The 24,514-nt window shown below is 34.0% G+C and overlaps 1 protein-coding gene across 1 annotated transcript in view; it reads left to right on the forward strand.

The window, feature by feature from the left end:
- The window catches only part of CCDC178 (coiled-coil domain containing 178), a 422,000-nt gene that overhangs the window by 45,396 nt on the left and 352,090 nt on the right, over nt 1-24,514 (forward strand). The window contains exons 5-6 of the mRNA XM_077753827.1: nt 17,151-17,173; nt 23,991-24,076. Of these exons, the coding sequence (XP_077609953.1) occupies nt 17,151-17,173; nt 23,991-24,076 (109 nt within the window). The remainder of the gene's footprint in view (nt 1-17,150; nt 17,174-23,990; nt 24,077-24,514) is intronic.

Genomic DNA, 24,514 nt, shown 5'->3' on the forward strand with positions numbered 1-24,514 from the left:
TGTCTTGAAAATTATTGTTAAGTAGATAGAAGTAAGTTAATATTTATTGATAGGATATACTGTATACTTTGTGTGTGATTTAATTAATGATTATGCATGTTTTTAAATGATAAAAATTCATAGGTGTTTTAATAAACAATTACAATAGCTATGATTATAATAGCTATACTATAACAGCTACATTAACAAGTATAATAGCTCAAAACTATTTTTGAATGGTTATTGTTATATCTAATTGACAGACAGGGAAATAACAATTTGAGTAGTTGAGACCTTATTCAAGATCACAAGCTAGAATTGGGATTTAAACACACAGTTATCAAAACCCATGTTTTTTACCCAGTCCCACTTGGGATTCTGAGCAATTCATAAACTGTTAAACACTATGAATAAGGACAGCTGAAAGATTACCTTAGATAAAATAATTCACAAAGTAAACTACGATGTTTTATAGCTTATCTTCAGGGAAAGTGAGAAAAGAGCCTTTCGTATGTAAATGTGTTATGTAAATTAGCCAGCTGAATGAATAAAAAGCTTTATGAAGACTAGCACCAGAGTGACTTGTTTAATGTTGTCTTCTCGTGCTTAGCTTAGAGCCTAATATAGTAGGCACTCAGTAAATGTCTGTTGAATGGAAAAATAAATGAGGACCTGAAGCAGAACTTTTCCTTTCTACATTCATCTAAAGCCCCTATCCATCCAATACAGTATGAGCTATCATTTATCAAACATTTGGTATTTTCTAGGCACCTATCAAATATATGTTTCTGTATTTGTACTTTATAGGAGTCCTACCTTATTGATGAAAATTGTAATACTTAGGAAAGTCAAGTAATTTATTCATCATCATACAAGTAGTAAGCATTAGAGATGAATTTGAACTGAATTCCTTCTAACTCCAAAGCCCCTTTCAGTTTCTGTTTTATAACTCTTACAGGCAAAAAAAGTCCTTAATTCTCACTGACGTGGAATATTCGTTTTTTGAAAACATGAAACACAAATAACAATGTCAGATAAACACAATTCCAGACAAAAACTGTAATAATAATAATAATAATGTGTTTATAAGTGAATATATGTATAAACTTTATTTGAAAGATTAATTGGGAGGAGCACCTGGTTGGCTCAGTAGATTAAGCATCTGACTCTTGACTTTGGCTCAGGTCTCGGTCTCATCTCATGGTTCATGGATTCAAGCCCCATTTCAGGTTCTGTGCTGATAGTGCAGAGCCTGCTTGGGATTCTCTCACTCCTCTCTCTGCCCTTCTCTCTCTTGCTCAAGATAAACAGATAAACTAAAAAACAAAAACAAAACAAAACAAATCAAAAGATTACTTATAAATAACCATTTTTAAAAACTGTCTTCAGTACTTATTGTAGACTTTCTATTTTCCAAATTTAAAAAACCTGTTGTTTTATTTTGACTAAAAATTTGGTAGTTAAAATTGCTAGTTGAACTGGTAATAGAGTATATTTATAGAGTATATTTATTTATGTTTTTCATGCTATATTTTCTGTATAGGTTACTACAGTTATTGATAAGACATTTAGTTATATTTGAATTAATATTTGGGGAATGAATTAGTAGCCACCTATCTTCTTTAAAAAGATACATTTTTTTCTTCCCTACTAAAGTGAAAAGAACTTTCCAATGTCACTTGGAAAAATGAACTTTTGCTAGGAGTAATTAGACAATTTTACATTCATAGTCTTTATTCAAACATTTAAGAAAATTAAGGAAACTGGACTTGAAGGAAATTTTTAAAATATAGTTTGTGATTTTTGGGGTAAACAAAAGCTAATGGGATCTGTTATTTTCAAAAAAGGTAAACACATGTGGGTTTTTGTGGAAAGATTATGTATTATATTTTCCTATAGATTATAATTCAGAATTAGTTAAATCTAAGCATAGAATCCAGTTTCCAATAGAGTGGGTTACTTGTGTCAAAATATATAAAATGTACAATTATCCTGAGAAAATACCGAATTTTTATAAATGTGTGTCTGATTGTAGTTAGATAATTCTAAAATTCCTGAACAAAATGCAGGAAAGGACATTTCTTTTCAGCATTTTTACCACTTAAAAACATTTTATCCAGGGGTGACTAGGTGGCTCAGTTGGTTAAGCTTCTGACTTCAGCTCAGGTCATGGCCTCACAGTTTTTGAGTTCGAGCCCCACATAGGGTTCTGTGCTGACAGCTCAGAGCCTGGACCCTGCTTTGAATTCCGTCTCCCTCTTTCTGTCCCTACCCAACTTGTGCTCTGTCTCTCAAAAATAAGCGTTAAAAAAAAAAAAAGAATAAAAAAAACATTTGATCCAATAAAAGTTGTCAGCTGATTATACCTTTGGGAGGCGTTTAACATTATTCAATTTTATTCATTTATTGTCTGTAATCCCAGGTACTATCTTTATCTGTCTAATACTGGGGGGAGCCACAGGGCTCACCCCTTTTCCAGTTCTAAGAGATTATGCATGCAGAGGGCAAAATAAGGTAGAGAAGCAACAACTTGGTGATTACCAGCTGGAACTTCCACCCAAATTCCATGGCAGTTCCCAAGATGAAATGCACAAAATATGTTCTGTTTTGAGTTGCAGATTATGTGATTTCCTCTGGATTTGGGGGTTAGGAGTCAAAGCAGGTAACTGGTTAATTAACTCTCCAAATTCCCGAAACTTCATGTTTTATTACTCCAACTGTTGGAAAAAACTTGCTCAATGATGAGGACAGGCTGATTCATGAAGGGTTTGGTAGCCAGCAAAAGAGAAAGGGGTGTTTTGCCGAAATAGGTAAATTTCTTCTGCTGAGGCCCCCAAATCTGAAAGTATGGCTCAAATAATATTCTTGACTTTGTTCAATTCACAGTGACATTTCTTCCCATTGAAACTGGGTTTTTCTTGGGACTGTAAGGAGTACATTTATGATGGGATTGGGGTGGGGTTGAGGACAGAGAGAAAGTGATGCCCTCTCTAGGCCTGCAGTTCACCTTCTTTTAAATACACCATTTTCACATGTGTTTCTCTCTATAAAGTGCTTGATTTTTAAAACAGCTTTATTGAGATAATTTACATACCATAAAGCTTGTAATTTAAAGTGTACAAATAAATGGTTTTTAGTGCATTTACAGACTTGTATAACCATTACCATAATCACAAAAGACCACATATTGTATGATCCCATTAATGTCAAATGTCCAAAATAGGCCAGTCTGTAGAGACATCAGATGAGTTTCTAGGGCTCGGGGCTACTGCTGAATGTTGTAGGGTTTCTTATGGGGATGGTGCTTGTTTTGTTTTTAATCAGAATCATCTTAATCTTTTATTAGATAAAGCTCTATAAATATTTATAAAGCTGTCATCTGCTTTGGGTATGGACTATAGTAATGAATGAAAAGATCAATTTTTAAAATATTTATTTATTTATTTATTTATTTATTTTATTTTGAGAGAATAATAGCAAGTAGGGGAGGGGCAGAGAGAAAAGAGAGACAGAATCCCAAGAAGGCTCCATGCTGTCAGCGCAGACCCGGTTGTGGGCTTGAACCCACAAACTGTGTTGCTGGAACCTGAGTCAAAATCAGGAATTTGACACTCAATTGACTGAGCCACCCAGGTGCCCCAAGATCAGCCTTTTTTGGATCAACCATTATAGTTTGTTTGCCCACCGAATCACAGTGGTTTCCATTATAATCAGAATGAATAATATAGTATAGAGCCTGTGGTTAGCAAAGATGTATCTGCCATAAGCTTGTCTGTGCATTCATAATAGTTTAATTGCAGTTTGAATTTTGAAAAGAAAATTCTTCAAAGTAGAGTCACTATGAACGTTTTCTCTATATTTTATTTTTGCAAAGAATGAGAAAACGTGACAATATGATAGATACAATTACCTGGATAACTTTCCCTACAAGATTTTGTTTTACTTTTCTTCCACTTTATTTTTCTAGGCTGCCTAGACTAGAGAAAGCTTTATTTAATTTGGAGCGATCTCTACTGAACTGAAAATTATCCCTTCATTTAATCAATACAAATCATTGAAATGTTACCATAATTTGAAAGAATGGCATAGAGAGAAAGTGTTTAGAAATCATTCTTCTCTCTCAAAAATAAATAAATATTTAAAAAATTAAAAAAAGAAATCATTCTTTAAAATATAAAAAATGTATTATACAAAAATAACATTATTTTCAGTAAAAGTGGTAATGGTAATATTAAGTGCTTACTATGTATCATAGGCTGTATTAAACACTTAATATGTATGATTTCTTTAAAACCTTTAAAAAAACTTGTGCGATAGAAACTGCCATTATCCTCAGTTACAGATGGGGAAACTGATTCCAGAGGTCGACTTCACCCAAGATTGCACAGTCAGTGGCAGGGCTAGCATCTAGGCAGGTGTGTGTGAGATATAATAACATCCTATTCTCCCTCCTACTGTGTCATCTATTCCTGAAAGTAGGTCAGCTATGAGGACCAAAAAACAAAAATTTTGAAATGACTGCAATTCTAGTTAGAAAATTTTGCTATGCTTCATCATTTCATATGTGTTTTCAAATTCTGAAAAGTAATAATCATCTGACCCTACTGACCAAATGTGTAATACTTTGAGTTCTCTTATTCTGTTAATTCTATTATATTTCATTTGAAACTTAAGGACACTTCATATCCTAAAAAAATATTCACTATTTGCTATTCTGTCATTCCCATTTTCCATTCTTTACTTCCTTGACTAATGTATTCATCTCTTTTTTAAAAAAATTTTTTAATGTTTATTTCAGAGAGAGAGAGAGAGAGACAGCATGAACAGAGGAGGGTCAGAGAGAGAGAGGAGGACACAGAATCAGAAGACAGGCTCCAGTCTTGGAGCTAGTTGTCAGCATAGAGCCCAATGCAGGGCTCAAACCCATGAACCATGAGATCATGACCTGAGCCGGTCGGACGCTTAACCGACTGAGCCACCCAGGCGCCCCTTAAATTTTTTTATTTTTGAGAGAGGGAGAGAGACAAAGACAGTCTGAAACAAAGAGAGACAGAGAGACAGAGCAGGAGCAGGGGAGGGGCAGAGAGAGAGGGGGAGACAGAATCCAAAGCAGGCTCAGGCTCTGAGGTGTCAGCACAGAGCCCGATGTGGGGCCTGAACCCACGAACAGTGAGATCATGACCTGAGCCAAGGTCGGCTGCTCAACCGATGGAGCCACCCAGGCGCCCCCATATTCATCTCTTTGAACAGTCACTAACTGGTATATCTGCTCCTTTACTTGTTTATCCTACCATCCTTCTAGTCTGACAAATGCAAGCCCTGATGAGATCTCCCTCATGATCTACCATCTCCATTCCTCCACCCCAGGCTGCTGAAGAGTGCCAGAGAATATTACACAGAAATCCCAGTTAGAGACGTGGTACAGTCATGGTGTGCAACCTCAGTGGAACCTTTAGTAGTGCTCTGAAATTGTTCTGTTTCTCAACCAGAACTTTCTCTAGTATTGTCTGGTGGCTACTCCAGTCCTCTCTTTTGTTCAGGTCTCCAAATCCTTTACTTCACCACTCATTCGTCTTTTACTTCACAAAGAAAATAGGAGGTATGACAATAGAAGTGCTTCAAACTCTTGTTATCCCACTTATGAACATTCTTGAATTCCACAAATATTATTCCTTTTGTCCTTCCGTGGAAAATGTCCTTCCCCCTCAGTGGCTACTCCCTTCACCTGCATTCCATCTTCAGCTTTTTCAAGGATCTTATTCCATCAGGTGTTCACAACTCTCTTCCAAATTTCCTTCTCCTCCACTCCTGTCAATATTTAAAATATAGATGTTTCTCTTATTGTCAAGAAAATATTTTTTAATCCCATACACTTTTGAATACATCCCTTTTTCTCTTTCTTTGTGTCTTACCTAACATTTGAAAAGGATTGCATAAATTTAGCATTTGTTTCCTTACCTACCAATTACTTGTTTATTCACTGAAATCTGGATTTGGATTTTATTGTCCTAATGAAAATATCTTCAGTGGGGTGCCGGGGTGGCTCAGTCAGTTGGCCACCCGACTTTGGCTCAGGTCATGATCTCGCGGTTTGTGGGTTCGAGCCCCACGTCGGGCTCTGTGCTGACTGCCAGCTCGGAGCCTGGAGCTTGCTTCGGAGTCTGTGACTCCCTCTCTCTTTGACCCTCTCCTGCTCACACTGTATCTCTCTCTCTCTCTCCTAGAAATAAATAAAACATTAAAAAAAATAAAAAAAAAAGAATATTTTCAGTAAAGTAAGCATTTTTTTCCCTATCTATTGGTATACACATACACATTCTCTCTCTCTCTCTCTCTTTCTTTCTCTCTTTCCCTGTCTCAAACTTTGTGGCTAGAACAAGCATTTATTTGGTTACCATTGAGCAATTTGTTCTGAGCTCAGCTGGGCAATTTTGTTAGTTCTTTCCTGGGGCCAATTATGTAGATGTACACACCTGCTAACTCAACTGGAAATAGTGACTAAGATGGCCTCACACCCATGTCTGGGACAGTGCTCTAGGAGGGCAGATCTCAGTGGGCAAGAGCTTAAACTATTTGCTTGTGTTACAGTTGTTCAAGTCCCACTGGCCAAAGCAAAGCACATAATCAATCCCTGTGGTTTTTCTTTTAAAATTTTTGAATGTTTTTTAATTTATTTCTGAGAGAGAAAGACAGTGTGAGAAGGGGAGGGTCAGAGAGAATGGGAGACACAGAATCTGAAGTAGGCTCCAGGCTCTGAGCTAGCTGGCAGCACAGAGCTGGATGCGGGGCTCAAACCCATGAACCGTGAGATCCTGACCTGTGCCAAAGTTGGACACTTAACTGACTGAGCCACCCAGGCATCCTTCAATCCCTCTGTTAATGCGGTAGAGTATTAGACAGGATGTGGACGACATGAGACATAAATTCGGGGAGACAATTTATGTAGGAGCCCATCTGATGGTCCATTGACAACATGATTCACAACCCATCCAACTGCAGACTGTAATCGCCAACCCCCCAAAAGTTTCATCCATGATGGTATGAATTTTAGTAGGACACAATTTTGTTCATAACACTGATATATTGGACGTTTCTCTGCATTTTGAATCTTTTGTATTTTAGCCCAAAATATTACAATTACCATTAGAACTTTGGGGTTTCATATTAATATGATTGGGTTTAAACCTCATAACTTAAAAGCCATGGTCATATTTTTTTCCTTAACATTATTTCCTAACTTTTAATTAAGTAATCTTATGTAAAATTACTTATTTTTTTTAACTTAGTAAAAAAAGATATCAAAAGAAACTTCATTTTAGAACAGTTTAAAACTTAACAGAAAGATTGGGAAGATAATATAGAGGTATCATATATACTCTGGACCACATTTTCCCTATTTTAATATCTTACATTAGAACAGGAACAGCGCATTTATCATAATTAATCAATATTGATACATTATGATTAACCAGAGTCCAATTTTATTGTTTTTTAAATTGAGACAAAATTCATGTACAATAAAATTAATAACCATTTGAAAGTAAACAACTCAGTGGCATTTAGTATATTCACAATGTTGTACAGTTATCACTTCTATCTAGTCCCAGAATATTTTCACCAGCCCATTCATACTAAGGATTTAATCTCTGTTCACCTCTCTACCCTAATGTGGCAACCACAATCTGCTTTCTGTTTCTGTGGATGTACGTATTCTGGATTTTTTTTTTTTTTGTATAAATTAAATCATGCAATATGATCTTTTGTGTCTGGCTTCTGTAACTTAGCATAACATTTTGAAGTTCATCCACGTTGCACCGTGTATCAGTACTTTATTCTTTTTTATGGCTGAGCAATATTCCATTCTATGTATATACCATAGTTTGTTTAACTATTCATCTGGGCCTTTGGATTGTTTCACCTGTTGTCTATTGTATACCTTTTTTTTTTCAGTTCTTTTGGGTGTATACCTAGGGGTGGAATTTCTTTGTTAAATGGAATGGTAATTCTGTGTTTAACTTGTTGAGGAACCACCAAACCATTTTTCATACCTCAACAGTTTTGTTGTTGAGTTGTAAGACTTCTTTACATATTTGAATATTAGACCCTAATCAGATATATGATTTGCAAGCATTTCCCCCCTTTATATAGGTTGTGTTTCACTTTCTTGATTATGTCCCTTGATGTACAAAAGTTTTTATTTTTTATAAATTTCAGTTTATCCTTTTTTTGTTGTAATTCTTTATGCTTTTAGTTTCATATTTAATAGTTCATTTTGAAATCTTAGGTCATGAAGATTTACTTCTTTGTTTTCTTGTATGGTGAGTTTTATGGTTTCAACACTTACATTTAAGCCTTTTATATATTTTGCACATAGAAGACGTGTATATTCTTGGGGTGAGAGGTAAGAAAATGGAGGATTAAAATGGCCCCATCTCATCCTTTATACCTCCTTCCATTAACAGGCAAACCCTATTTTCCCAGCCTTTAAACATAGACTGGATTTGGGATTTGTGTTGAACAACAGACATGTCATAAGAAATACCAGACACTTTTTAAGCAAAGTCTCAAGAGGCCTTGAAGCCTCTGCTGTTACTCTCTTGCTCCCATAAGCTTCCCATGTAAATAAGCGTAACTAATATAGCTTCTTTGAGGATGAATGACCCAAGTAGAGAGGGGGCCCATTGTGCAGCCAACAGAAACCAGCAGACCTGTGAGTGAGGCTGTCTAGAACTACCTATCCAAGTCAAGCTGCCAGATTAATGAGTTTGTGGTCTCATTGGTTGCCTTCAGACAAGACCAAGAACCCACCACTGCTATACCCAGTTTGCATGGTAACTCATAATTATGAGGAAATAAAATGAGGATTGTTTTTAACCACTAAGTTTAAGAGTGGTTTATTATGCAGGAGTAGTTGGTACATTGTTGAATTACAAACACATATGCATACAGACCACAAACAAGCAAGTGAATACAATGGAAAATTCCACTCTCTATAGTGTTGGAAATGAAAGTTTTAATCACTTTTACCTGTTGGAAAAATATTATTCCTGTGTTGTTGGAGTGTTTTGTTTTGTTTTGCTAACTTGACTGTCAACAGGCTTTCTTCCCACTTGGTAAATATTTCAGCCAGTCTTTATGGCTCTCTCTGCCCATGTTGGAAATACTGGTGCTCTCAAACTATGTCTTCTTCTGACTCTATTCTCCTCGTGGGTGATCCCATTTGGATTTATGTCATTTATACACTGTATATGTAGATTAAATTGAGATTTCCAGCTCAAATTTTACTTTTTTTTTCTAGGACCCATATATCCAGTGCCCATTGAACACCTTTTTATATATGTCATTGGAGCACCTCAAATTTGAAACATAAATTGAACTAGTGATTTCTTCTTTCTTCTGTGCTCCTAGGTGCAGTTAATGGCACCATTTATTCACCCAGGACCATAAATCAGGAGACTGATTAATTATATTGACCACTCACCTTTCCTCACACTTTATATACAGTTACTAATTTGTTTTGATTCCAGCTCTGGAATGTGTCTCAAATCCAAACAATTCTATCTATGCTTTAGTATCTTCATTCAGACCACTCTCATTTTTGCCAGGATTGCTAGGAGAGTAATTTCACTGGTTCCTCTTCTCTAGTCATTTCCTCTTCCCTCCCATCCTCCATATAACAGGCCATATGCCTTCTCTGTCTGAATATGTTGTAGCTGATAATCTGCTTAAAATCCTCCTCTGACTCTCTATTGTCATAATGATTAATTCCTATCCTGTGGCATGGCATCAAAATCCCTTTATAAAATAATATTTACTCTTAACCTTCATGTCCTTTCATATGTTCTGTCTAGCTTTGATTACCCCCAACCTCTGGGCCTTAACCTATGAGATTGCTGTTATCTCTGTTTAGCCCTCCTATTCCCATAAAACCATCTTTGCTCTCCAAAGCTTAGGATAACTGTCTTCCTTTGAAATCTCATAAGACATTTTAGTGCCCACTACTGTGACAATTAATACATTGTATTTTAGTTGTTACTTTATGGAAAGTAAAATTGTAAGATTTTGGAATTTAGAGTTTGTATGTAAGTCATCAGTAACAATAGTACCTACCAGTACTTGGCACATTATAGGCATTAAATAAATGCCTTTTTGTTTGATCTATTTTATTTATTTTGTTTGTTTTATATCAATTTTTTATTTACATTGTAGTTAGTTAACATACTAATTGGTTTCAGGAGCACAATTTAGTTTTTTGTCACTAAAGTGTGACACCTAGTTCTCATCACAAGTGCCCCCCACCCCCCTTAATACACATTACCCATTTAGTGTACACCTTGCCTACTTCCCTACTAGCAAACCTCAGTTTGTTCTCAATAGTCTCTTATGGTTTGCCTTTCCTCTCTTTTTTTCCATCCTATGTTCATCTGTTTTGTTTCTTAAATTCCACATCTGAGTGAATCATATGGTTATTTGTTTTTCTCTGAATTACTTTGGTTAGCACAATACATTCTAGCTCCATCAATGTCATAGCAAATGTCAAGACTTCATTCTTTTTGATGGCTGAGTAATATATATACTGCACCTTCTTCATCCATTCATCATCAGTCGATGGACATTTGGGCTGTGCGTAATTTGGCTATTGTTGATAAGTAAATCAGGGTGCATGTACCCTTTGAATCAGTATGTTTGTATCTTTTGGGGGAATTCCTAGTAGTGCAATTGCTGGGTTGTAGGGTAGTTCTGTTCTTAACTTTTGAGGAACCGCCATACTGCTTTCCAGAGTCACTGCACCAATTTGCATTCCCACGCACAGTATAAGAGGGTTCCCCTTTCTCTGTCTCCTCGCCAACACCTATTGTTTCTTGTGTTGTTACTTTTAGCCATTCTGATAGGTATGAGGTGGTATCTCATGGTTTTGATTTGTATTTCTCTGGTAATGAGTGATGTTTAGCATCTTTTCATGTGTCTGTTAGCTATCTGGATGTCTCCTTTAGAAAAGTGTCTATTCATGTCATCTGCTCATTTCTTAACTGAATTATTTGTTTTTTAGGTGTTGAGTTTGATAAGTTCTTTATATGTTTTGGATACTAAACCATTATCATGTGTCATTTGCATATAATTTTTTTCCATTACGTGGGCCCCCTTTTAGTTTTGTTGATTGTTTCCTTTGCTGTGCAGAACCTTTTTATCTTGATGAAGTCTCAGTAGTTCATTTTTGCTTTTGTTTCTCTTGCATCCAAAGATGAATCTAGTAAGAAGTTACTATGGCTGAAGTCAAAAAGGTTGCTACCTGTGTTCTTCTCTAGGATTTTGATGGTTTCCTGCCTCACATTTAGATCTTCTATCCATTTTAAATTTATTTTTGCATATGATAATAAGTAAACAGTCCAGCTTCATTCTTTTGCCTGTTACTGTCTAATTTTCCCAACACCATTTGTTGAAGAGTCTATCTTTTTTCCTTTGGATATTTTTTCCTGCTTTGTTGAAAATTTGTTGACCATATAGTTGGGGGACCATTTCTGGGTTTTCTATTCTGTTCCTTGATCTCTATGTCTGTTTTTGTTCTGGCACTTTACTGTCTTGATGACTGCAGCTTTGTATACCTTGAAGTTGGGGATTGTGATGACTTCATCTTTTCTTTCCTATAAGATTGCTTTGGCTATGCAGGTCTTTTCTGGTTCCATATAAATTTTAGGATTGTATTTCTAGCTTTGAGGAAAACGCCGGTGGTATTTTGATAGGAATTGTGTTAAATGGGTAGATTACTTTGGGTAGTGTAAACATTTTAACGATATTTGTTCTTTTAATCCATGAGCATGGAATGTTTTTCCATTTCTTTGTGTCCTCTTCAATTTCTTTCATCAGCGTTCTATAGTTTTCAGAGTACAGGTCTTTTACCTCTTTGGTTGGGGTTTATTCTTTCGTGTCTTATGGTTTTTGGTGCAACTGTAAATAGGATTGATTCTTTGATTTCACTTTCTCTGCTTCATTATTGGTGTATAGAAATGTCAGAGATTTCTGTATGTTGATTTTGTATCCTGTGACTTTGTTGAATTTATATATCAGTTCCTTAAATATATACACTTGAATGAATGGGTTCAGACATAATTTTTAAAATTATTTCAAATTTTGCATGAAGCTGCTTTTTAAAACATGGGGAGGATGTACTTGGTTTTTTTTTTAACTTTGAATTTGGCATATTATTTGATAAACATTGCCCATGTTTTCAAGATGATTTGGACTCTTGAGTAGGTTAACTAGGAAACTCCAAATTGATTGCAAATTCAATGGTATGAGTATTCTTCCCAGATGAAAGTTGGTCACAATTGTGGAAAATAGTATTCAGTATTAGTATTCCACATCTACAAATATTTTATAATAAAAAGGAGATTCCTACTATAAAGTTATTTTTTCTTAATTTTTAGAATGGAAAATAGAAGGTTATATGATACTTTGCCTTAAAAATTTAAATAGCATTTAAATATATAAAAAATTTGGTAATACTTTTTAATAGAAATATGAAGTTAAATAACCCGGTGAGTTAGAATGTTATATATATCAAGCAGAATTTTGTGAACCATGGTTTAGAGCTAAAAGCAAATAAAGTTTTTGATTTCCCAGTAATGTGTTAATTTTTAAAAGTATGTCCAATGTGACATTTTTAGTACCCTTTCACTTTTGTTTCTCTTGCTTTTTGAAAAAGAAATAAAAAATGTATGGAATTTTGTGGTTCGTTGGGTAAAATTGGTTCACTGTGAATTATAATTTGTGTTTCTAAATATCTAAAATATTTATGGCAGTAAGTGAAATTCTAAGCTTAATTTTAAGAGGAATTTTAAAAATAATTTAGCAACTTTAAGAGATTTCTAAAACTTTTCTAAATATTTCAGATAAGTAATTATGAATATAAAACTCCAGAGTTTTTTGTGGTATTGTAAGCCTGCCCTTTGTTAACCATTTAAGTATCAATGTTATTTGAATACTAGGTATGTTAAGTTTTGCCTTCTTAGATCAAAGTCTGATTAAAATAGTTATTCTTTATTGCTTCAAGACTTACATCTACAAAAATGTTTCTATGGTAGTATTTTCATAGATTCTCCTAAAATTTTTATACCAAATTTAACTCTATTTTTAAAATATGTAGGTAACCTATTTTATCATTATAAAATACATCATTTTTTGTTGTGCTACCAAAAGGATTAAACTGATAGTATAAGCATTATATGCTTGTTGAGGATTTTAACAATTTTGTATAATTATGTCACAATTATTAAAGAGCCTCTTAGCCAAATATTTCTGACTTTCTTGTCATACTTCAACTTCAAATGGTTTCTTAGGACTATTATTATATAATCAGTCTGTTGGTAGGTTTCTGCAGTATGTAGGACCATGAGTTACAAGTTAAACTGAGGGATAATATTTTCCTAATTATTGATTAGTTTAGGATCTAATATACTCACTGAACTCTCATTCTCTTCTCTGCACGTTTATCGTTTGCCATTGTCTTTTGGGTTTATTTGGATTTTCTTACTGATCTGTCAGAACAAGTTGCTATCTTTAATTTGCTATGTGTTTTAAACTTACTCTCTCAGTTTGACTTGTCTTTTTACTTTATGATATCTTTTGGTTAAAATAAGTTTTTAATTTTAATATACTTACATCTTTCATTTTCCCTTTAAGTGCTTGGTATCTTGTTTAAGAACTCTATAGTAAATCATGAAAATTTTTCTTCTATTTCTTCTAAAATTTTAATGTTTATTTTGCTTGATATTTAATTGTTTAACAATGTGAAGTTGTATTTTTGTGTGTGTGCAGATACAAAGAATGGAATATGTACTTATATTCATTTGTAAAAATGGAGAAAATTATTTTTCTCAACATCGGGTTTTTGTAAAATCCAGTCATTTCTTAGAAATCTGTTATACAACATCTATCATATATCAAATTTTCTTTTTTTTTTAAATTAAAAAAAATTTTTTTTAATGTTTTATTTATTTCTAGGAGAGAGAGAGGCAGCGTGAGCAGGGGAGGGTCAGAGAGAGAGGGAGTCACAGACTGAAACAGGCTCCAGGCTCTGAGCTGGCAGTCAGCACAGAGCCCGACGTGGGGCTAGAACCCACGAACTGCGAGATCATGACCTAAGCGAAAGTCGGACGCTTAACCGATTAAGCCACCCAGGCGCCCCGAAATTTTCATATGTGATTATATCTGTTTCTAACTCCCATCATTCCACTGGTTAATTTTACCTCTCTATGATAGTACCACATTTTACTAAACATGCTTCATAGTATGTTTTTTTAAAGATTATTTATTTATTTTGAGAGAGAGAGAGCTCGTGGGTGGGGGAGGGAGAGAGAGAATCCCAAACAGGCGGGACTCCATCTCACCGATTGTGAGATTATGAGCTGAGCCGAAATCAGGAGTCAGATGCTGAACCTACAAGCCATCTAGATGCCCCCATAATATGTTTTAATCTCTGGTATGGTAGTTCCCTCTTTTCTTCCTTCCTTATATTTCTTTGGCCGTTCTTGGTACTGGTAAATTTTAGAATAAGCTTGTCGTATTACATGCAAAACCCATTGGGATTTCAAACAACTGCATTCATCAGTTTTTTTATTATGTAGATGAGTTCAGTCTCTTCAGAAGTTTTTTTTTTTTGATTTCATTAAATCGATTATACTGTTAGCACAAAAAAATTTCAGTTTTGCAAATTCTGAAACTAGTTTAGAGGAGAGGATTAAGTAGGAGGTAATGAGGGAGATGGGCAAATTAATGAAAACCTGATGCTAGGTTATTGCTTCTTTTACATATTAATATACATATAGTATTCATTTAACATATATCTGTGTGTATGTAATTATATGTGCATGAACATAGATATGGCTAAAAATATATAGATTAGTTAGCACACCTAGAGCATCCTATGGTTTCTGCCCACTTGTATTTAATTTTCTCTTAATTGCTGTTCATATGTGCAGAAGTATAGACAAATCTCTCTATTCTTTTATGTTAATTATATATTTTTTCTGCTTGTAGTAATTTTTAACTTATTTGCAGTACTTTTTCATTGAAAAATTTATATGTAAAAGCATTATCTGACAAATTTTGTATTTAACAAAATTTTCCTCATATCAAGATTATTAAAATGTTTTATTATTTCAGTACATCTTTTTTTTTTTTTTTACATTTGGCTTCTTCAGATCTGAAGTTTATGGCATAAGGCACATACTTTTTCTCTTCCAAGTAATTATTTAAATCATCTTAATATTGTTTATTGGCTTTTCCATCTCCCTTGTTTTGAAATGCAAATTTTATAAAAACCTAAATTCTCATCTATATAGGTAATGTAATGATTACATATTTTAGTCTTTTCATATTTGCATAACAACATTCTTTTTTAAGAAATTTTTTTGATATTTATTTATTTTTGAGAGAGAGAGAGACAGAGCATGAGCAGGGGAGGGGCAGAGAGAGAGGGAGATACAGAATCCAAAGCAGGCTCAAGGCTCCGAGCTGTCAGCACAGAGCCCAACTTGGGACTCAAATTCACAAACCATGAGATCATGACCTGAGCCAAAGTCAGATGCTCAACCAACTGAGCCACCCAGGCACTCCTTGTATAACAACATTCTTAAATGAAAAATCATCTTTCTATTTTTTAATTGTGGAGAAATATACATATGCCTTGAATTTATTATTCTTTTTTGTTCATTCTAGTGTTTCTGTTACATCTTAAGTAAATTTTCTTATTTGTTATGCTCTAATCTTTCCTTAAGTATACTCTTTTTTGTTTTTCTGTATTTATAAATAATGGACCAGACTGATTACTGGTTGTGAGCATAAGTTTTTTTGCTTTTTTTTTTTTTTTTGGTTGTTGTTTTGCTGCTGTTATTTGTTTGCGTTTTAGCAGCTGTCAAAGCCTGCTTACATCAAAGGTTTTTATCCAGTATATACAAAATTATACCAGAACTCCTTGTAAATAGGAAGTAGTATGTTTAGGCAAGAAAGTTGAGGTACTCTTTTTTTACTTAAATAAGCATGCATTTGAACTTGTTGTAGTACCTTAGAGTATTTTCACTCATTGATGAATCAGCCTTTGTTTTTCCCTACCCATCTGTTTGTTTCTATGTGAGATTCTGCTAGTTTTCTAGGTTCTGTTTTGTTTCTCTCTAGAACCACAACTTCCATTTTTAGACAGCCTCTCCATCTCAGGCAGATCTTGTGTGGCTAGAGCGTTCTTCTCACATCAATGACTAGAAGGAATCTTTTCAGCCAGGTGTACTGGATTCTCAGAATGGAAAGCAATAAGACTAGTCTGCTTCACCACAGGCGAGCCTTCAGTTATTTACTTTGATTTTCACCTGCTTCTTCTCACATGCTGGGAATTTTTCATGCGCTCCACAGAGAAGCCCTTTCACCTCCCCTGAAATGGTCTTCATTTTTCTCTTCTTAGTTATATTTTTCTTTGCTCCATTTTCACTAGCAGTCTCATCTGATTTCTTTCTATTTCTGGGAATTATTCTAAAGTATATGTTCCAGTGATTTTATTGGCAAACATATATATTTTTCTTTAGAAATATTGTTACAACATGGGAATTGAAGAGAAGTAATCGTGTTTACCCAACCTAACATCTGGAATTAGAGATTATCTAAGAAACTCATAAAATTATAACTATGTATTTGGTTTTGGTGATTTCTGTCCCTCACAGTGCAAGATACTCTTAGAATATATCTGTAGAACATAACTCCTACCTTGGAGTTTATAGTCTAAAAAGAGGTACACTATAGAAAACGAAACATTTGTGAACATACCTATTGTTATGTGTTTTCCACTCTTTGGTAATATATTATAATTCAATGGATATAATACGCTTCTCATTATGTGCAACGTATTTTGGGAGTAAGTGGCATTGAACCGGCCCTTCATGAAGGATTGAAGATTTAGAAGATGAAAGGTAAGAACAATTAGGTTGGAGTAATAATGAAAGGTCTGCTTAGTAGAAGTATAATGAATGGTTTAGAAATAACAGAGTATAGTTTGACCAAATATAATGAGCATATGAAGTGGAGCACTTACAGTTTTATCAGTGAGTTTAAGTATAAGTTAAGTTTACTATTATTTTTTGAAATATTAAAAATTTGATTTTTATTGAGATATTTTATTTTGACAGTTTGAAACTTCTCTTGAAGAATGGTAAGCTTTCATTCTTTTTAAATTGTTTTTATGTTCAAATTTTAATAACTAATGTGCTGTATATGAGTTTTACTTCAAAAGAAACAAAATGAAAAGCAGCTTTCTTTGTATTTGATATTAAAATGTATTTTTGAAAATGTAAGAATTAGGATGTCACTGCAAATGACAGAATAGGGATCGCGAGGGCTCTGCCCCACCACAAAGAATGTTGGCAAAAATTGGTCATAATCAACTTTTATACAAATCTGAATTTAGTTAAAAACAGCAGCCATGGGAAGAGTAATGAAGTGTCTGTGGCATTGTGTTAAGAGAACACTGTGGCACTTTAAATTGCCCACTTGCCGTTCCCTGGCTCCCAGGTCAGTGGTGGCCATGAAGAGAGCAGCCTGTACTTGTGTAGATTGCTAGTGCCAGAGCAAACAATATGGACCTTATTCTCAAAGAATTGTGTTTCAGTGTTTTGACCTGTCTGATGACTCCTTGAAGAACCAGCACAAAGGCTTGTCTTTGTTTTGCCTGACTTAGAGCAATCACTCAGCTGGAAGCACTCACAGGCAGTCTTTACTGAAAGCGTTTAAAGGCATATACTGGCCACCTCTGTCTGAGGCTGTAACAGTGGGGACAAGCTAAAGCAGATCGAAATGCCTAGGAAAGAGGAGGTGGGCAAAAGAGATACATGGGGGAAATAGGGTTCTTCAAAGCTGCTGTATATGCTGGAGCATCCAGAAGTGCACACCTATGACCAGTGTCAGACACGTGTTCAGGGAAGATCCAAGAAGACCCTGATCATTTATCTCCAGCTGACCTTTAGGATCGGTGCAGGGGAGAACTGAAGATAGAAGCAGAGTTGTAAACAGCCTGGATAAGTATTAAAGGAATACACAGAGCCAGTCTGCTCAGACTGAGAGAGTTGTTTGTTTGTTTGTTTGTTTTTCTTTTCCTTTTCCTTTTTCACTTTCTTTCTTTCCCTTCTTTCTTTTTTCTTTGACCTTTTTTTGATCTAAGATAATTTGGACAAAACATAAGTTTACCAGTAAGCTAATGAAGCACCTAGTTCAGTGGCCACGCAAAATGTATTTTGAAGAACTACTAGTAAACAAAGAACAACAACCCACATTAAAACAGCAACAACAAAGTCCACAAAGGGAAGGTTATCTTATTTACATTTTATATCAAACTATTTAAAATGTCCAGTTTCCTACAAGAATTATGAAGCAGGCAAAGCAAAAAAGAAAGTTTGTGCCATTAACAAGTGGGGAAAAGAAGTTTTTAAAAAGTGTCCCTGAGAAATCTTAGACATTGGGCTTACTGGACAATAGCTAAATAAACTATCTTAAATATTCTCAAACAGATAAAGGAACTATGGACAAAGTTAAAACTAGGAAGCTAGTGTCTCAACAAATTAAGATTATCAACAAAGAAATAGAAATTATAAAAAAGAACCAAGTAGATACTGTGGAGCTCAAAAGTCCAGTAACTAAAATGAAAAATTAATTAGAGATGTTCATCAACAGATTTGAGCAGTCAGAGGAGAGAATCAGTGAACTTGAAAATAGGTCAATTGAGATTCTTCACCCTGAGGAGCAGAAAGACAAAAGGATGAAGTAAAATGAGCAGAGCCTAACAGATGTGAGGGACACTGCCACAAATACAAATATATGCATAATGAGAGTGCAATAGTAACAGGGAAGAGAAAAAGAGAATATTTGAAGAAATTTGGCTAAAAATTCCCAAATTAAGAAAGATATGATATACTTTTACTGAATTTAGTGAACTCTAAGCAGGATAAAGTCAGAGATCCACATGTTATGGTCAAATCATTGAAAGCCTGGGAGAAAAGAATATCTTGAAAATAGCAAGAGAGAAGTGACTCATCGTGAATAAGAGATCCTCAGTAAAAATAAGTCAGTTTCTCATTAGAAATTATGGAGGCCAGAGGCATGATACATTTAAAGTGCTGGAAGAAAAAAAACAGAACTGCCAAACAAGAATTTTGAATCTTGCGAAAGTGTCCTTCAAAAATAAAGGAGAAAGTAAGATATTTTCAGATAAACAAAAATTTGAGGGGCTCCATATCTAGCAGAACTTTCTATCAGAAATCCTAAAGGTAGTCTTTTAGGCAGAAATCAAAGGACACTAGATAGTAACTTGAAGCCATATGAAGAAGTGAAGAACAGTGAAATAGCTACCAAGATAGGTATAAAAGTCAATATGAATGCGTATTTATTTTGCACTTCTTTTATTTTCCTATATAATTTTAAGATAAATGGATAAAATTATAAATCTATATTAATAGGCACAAAGGGGCACCTGGATGGCTCATTCGGTTGAGCCTCTGACTCTTGATTTCAGCTCAGGTCATGATTCCAGGGTCTTGGGATAGATCCCCACACTGGGCTCCACACTGAGTGTGAAGCCTGCTTAAGATTCTCTCTGTCTCTGTTTCCTTCTGCTCCTCTCCCCTGCTCACACTCTCACTCTCTTTCAAATTAAAGGGTGTGTGTGTGTGTGTGTGTGTGTGTGTGTATGTGTGAGCATGTGTGTGTGTGTAGGCACACAGTGTATAAATGATAAATGTGTAATTTATAAAAAAAGACACATAAAGGGAGGGAGCAGAATTACAAAGGAACAGGATTTTTTCAATACTACTGAACCTACATTGATTTTAAATCAAACTTAATTTTTATGAAGTTAAGATGTTAATTATAATCGCCAGTGAACCACTAAGAAAAATTCTAAACAAAAACACCAACATAAATCCAATAAAGAAACTAAATACACTAGAAAAAAAAATCAACTAACTACAAAATAAGGCAATTATGGAGAAATTAAAGAATGAAAACTCTTTAAGTATTATAGAAAAGAAGTAGCAAAATGATAAAAGTAGGTGCTTTTTTTAAGTTTATGTATTTATTTCCAGTTAAAGCTTATAAGACAAAGAATAATTGACATCTTGATAAAGAAATCATTTTATCAAGAGTATATAAAAATTATATGCATACCCAAAACTTAACTTCAAAATTCCTGAAGTTAAACTGACAGAATTAAAATAAGTCCTTTCTGACTCAGTGGAATGAAACTAGAAATCAAGAACAGAAAGAAATCTAGGAAATCCGTGTGCATATAGATATGTAACAACATGCTTAAAAAAAAGCTCAGTGAGTCAAAGCTGAATTCACAGAAGAAATTAGGAAATACTAATTGAATGAAAATGAAAACACAGTATACCAAAACCTGTGGGATGCAGCAAAAGCAGTGTAGTGTTCGGAGGGCACTTTATAGCGATAAGTGCTAACATTAAAAATGAAGATTTGACTTTAATAGCCTAATTCAATATCTTACAGAGCTAGTAAAGAATGAATGTGCTAAAGCTAGCAAAAGAAAGGAAATAATAAGAAGTCAAGAATAAAAAACAGTAAATAGTATCAATAAAACCTTGTTTCTTTGAAAAGATCAGCCAAATCACAAACCTTTGATTAGAGTGACAAAGGAGAAAAAGACTTGATTTATGAAAAAAAAAATTAGGGACATTACTATAGACTTCACAGAAATAAAAAGGGTTATAATACCATGAACAATAATACTATGAACAACAAATTTAGATAACCAAGATGAAATAGACACGTTCCTAGGAACACATACACTAACAAAACTGATTGAGAAGTAGAAAATCTAAACAGATTTGTAACAAGTAAATAAATGAAATCAGTAATCAAAAATCTCCCAACCCAGGACCAAATGGCTTCACTGGTGAATTCTACTAAACATTGAAAGAAGAACTAATTCCTGTGTTTCTCTAACTCTTTCATAAAATGGAAGAGAAGGGAACACTTTTCAATTCATTTTACAAGGCTAGCATTGTTCTGATACTAAAGCCAGATAAGGACAAGAAAAAGAAATGTAGACCAATGACTTTATGAATGTATATGGAAAAATCTTCAACAAAATGCTAGCAACCTGAACCTAGCAACATAATAATAGAATTATATCTCATGATCAAGTGAGATTTTCTTGCAGGAACCATAAGGGGGGTTCAAAATAACAAAACTAATCAATGTGTAATATACCCATAGTAATAAAAGGGGCAAACCCATGTGAACATCTCAATTAATGTGGAAAATATGTGGCAAAATCCAGCACCTTTTTTTCATGATGGAAATACTTAAAAAAATGGATTGGAAAACATGATAAAGTACATTTAAGAAAAACCCTCAACTACCATTATACTTAATGTTTAAGATAGAAATTTTTCAACCAAAGATCGGGAAGAACACAAGGATGCCTGCTCTTGTCACTTTTATTCAACATTGAAAACCTCATACATGGCTGGTGGAAATATCAAATGGTTTAGCCACTTCGAAAAAAATAGTTTTGGTGGTTCCTCAAAACGTTAAACCTAGAGCTACCACATCACCCAGCAGTTCCACTCTGAGGTGTGTACAGAAAAGATTTCAAAAGGACAGGTGTTCAAATAAAATATTGTGTGCAGATGTTCATATCATGAGTATTCACAACAGCCAAAAAGTGGAAACAGCCTCAGATTTTTCAATGGAGCAATATATAAATAAAGAGTGATATATCTATACAATGGACTATTATTCAACCACAAAAAGTATAAACTTTTGATGCATGCTGCAGCATGGATAAACTTCTAAACCATTATGCTAAGTTAAAGAAGCCAGACACAAAAAGTGACTTATTGTATGATTCCATTTATATAAAATATCCATAACAGGTAAATCCATAGAAATGGGAAACACACTGGTCGTTGAAAGGGGCTGGTGGGGAAGGGCAAGGCCAGAGGTTGCTTAACAAATCAGAGGCTGCTCTTCTGAGGTGAAGAAAATGTTTAACCAGTAGATGGGGATGATGATTACACAACATTGAATGTAGTAAATGCCATTATAGTTTACACTTCCAAATGGTTAATTTTATGTAATATGACTTTTGCCTCAATTAAAAAATATATATATAAGAATTAAAGCAAAACTTTGCTGGTCCCCGAATTAAATGAATTTTAGAATAAAATACACAAAACTAGGTTCAATTATATGTAATAAGTTAGTATATCATGTAATTAGTATTACAAGCGAGTAGGGAGAGCATTATTTAGTAATAGATGCTGGGACAATTGTTTTTCCGTCTTTAATTAATTCTTTTATTTGAGTAGACACACAATGTTATATTCATTTCAAGAATACAATGTACTGATTCAACATTTTTTAAAGCAAACAAGCAAGGAAAAAATACAGTATTTAAAACATATTTAAAAATGAAATTAAAATGATAGGAAAAATATAATGAATACTTATCTGACATCATATTAAACAGGCTTTCTTAAATAAATTGTGGAACAAGGAGATACACAATATGCAGTTATCAGAAATATTAAACAGTAGTCAAATATACCAGAAACAATGTCATGTAACTATAACAGCATGTAATATTTTATGACTCTAATTCTGTAAAAATTGCAATATCACTAGAATATTCTATGTTATATTTTAAAAGAGTGAATTATATTATGATTTTTGGTATGTATGAGATTCCTTTAATTCAAAATACTTATTTAATAAGAAAAATAACAATTTAATAAAAATAACTCCCTTCTTTGTTGTTGATACTGTTTTTCTTAGAACTTTCAGCAGAGGAAAAATACTTCTTTTTGATTACAATGAAAACTAGTCTGGATTCTAGAATTGGATCAAGTTCTCTATATATTCTCTCTATATTATTCATTATATAGAACTTTACCTAGAAAAATTCTTTTTTTTTACACTTTTATTTATTATTGAGATAGAGAGAGAGACAGAGCATGAACATGGGAAGGGCAGAGAGAGAAGGAGACACAGAATCTGAAAGAGGCTCCAGGCTCTGAGCTGTCATCATAGAGCCTGTTGCGGGGCTCAAACTCACAAACTGCAAGATCATGACCTGAGCTGAAGTCAGACGCTTAACCGACTGAGCCACCCAGGCGCCCTTTACCTAGAAAAATTCTTTAGAAAAGAAATAGCATATTAATTTGAATATTTCATAAACACCTTATAATTTCAAATCTGAAATAGCATTTTTGGTTTTGTAATTTAATTTGGTGCCTCAGAAAGTGCTAAACTCTGAAGTCAGAGAAATAGCTCTCAAATTATTCTCAATAAACTCCCCTTTTACAGATAAAACACTCTCCAAGAAACACCAATTTCTCTCTCTCTCTTTTTTTTTTTCTCCAAGTTTATTTATTTTGAGTGAGATCAAGAGCACAGGCTAGGGAAGGGCAGAGAGAGAGGGAGAGTGAGAATCCTAAGCAGGCTCTGGGCCATCAGTACAGAGTCTGATGCGGGATTTGGTCTTATGAAACGTGAGATCATGACGTGAGCTGAAATCAAGAGTCAGATGCTTAACTGACTGAGCCACCCAAGCCTAACCCATTTCATTTTCAAAAAAGAACTGTTTTAAGATCCCCTGAAATATTTTCAGGTCATTTGTAAGAAACTTTAAATTTCTATTAATTTACCATGAATTATAAAACCCATCATGTATCAGAATTTTGCTATATTTCTCTCCTATACAGTAGCAACTATAAGGAGAGAAACTTTAATTTGTAAAGAACTTTGTAAGAAGTTTGTAAGAAACTTTAAATTTCTATTAATTTACCACGAATTATAAAACCCATCATGTATCAGAATTTTGCTATATTTCTCTCCTATATAGTAGCATTAGCATGCATAGTAAGTTTCACCACAACTATTTAAAATTTAAAATGTAAGAGAATCACCTAAAATTTGTTTTACTAGCTTTAAGTTGCTTCTTTCCCTTTATATAGGTACAAAACTTCTTCCACAGAAGAGTGGAAGGAAGATTGGAGCATTGCTACACCAGTGAAAGAAGTCAAACCAGAAGAAGAAAGAGGTAAAATCATACCTCACGCTTAGATAAGTGAAATTATATTTAAAAGCTCATTGACTTTTCATTTAATATATTTTAATTATCACAATAATCATTTTTAAAAGTTTTATAATTCTTGTGAGTATCTAATAGAAGAAAGAGCCTTCTATATTATTAGATTAAACAACAAAACTCAACAAATATTTATTAAACAATATACTCGGCTGGGTCCTAAGTAGATAATGATCCCTTCCCACCTCTCAAGAAACTAACTATAATTCAGGGCTGTCCATTCGAACTTTCTGGGATAATCAGAGTGTTCTCTATTTCCACCATCCAGTAGAGTAGCTACTAGCCACATATAGCTGTTAAGCACCTGAAATGTAGCTAGGGAGTCTGAGGAATTCAACTTTTAGGTTTAATTTTAATTTACATTAAATATAAGTAGTCACATATGGTTCA

Source organism: Crocuta crocuta, unplaced genomic scaffold (genome assembly GCF_008692635.1).
Source record: "Crocuta crocuta isolate KB4526 unplaced genomic scaffold, BGI_CrCroc_1.0 scaffold231, whole genome shotgun sequence".
Lineage (NCBI taxonomy): Eukaryota > Metazoa > Chordata > Mammalia > Carnivora > Hyaenidae > Crocuta > Crocuta crocuta.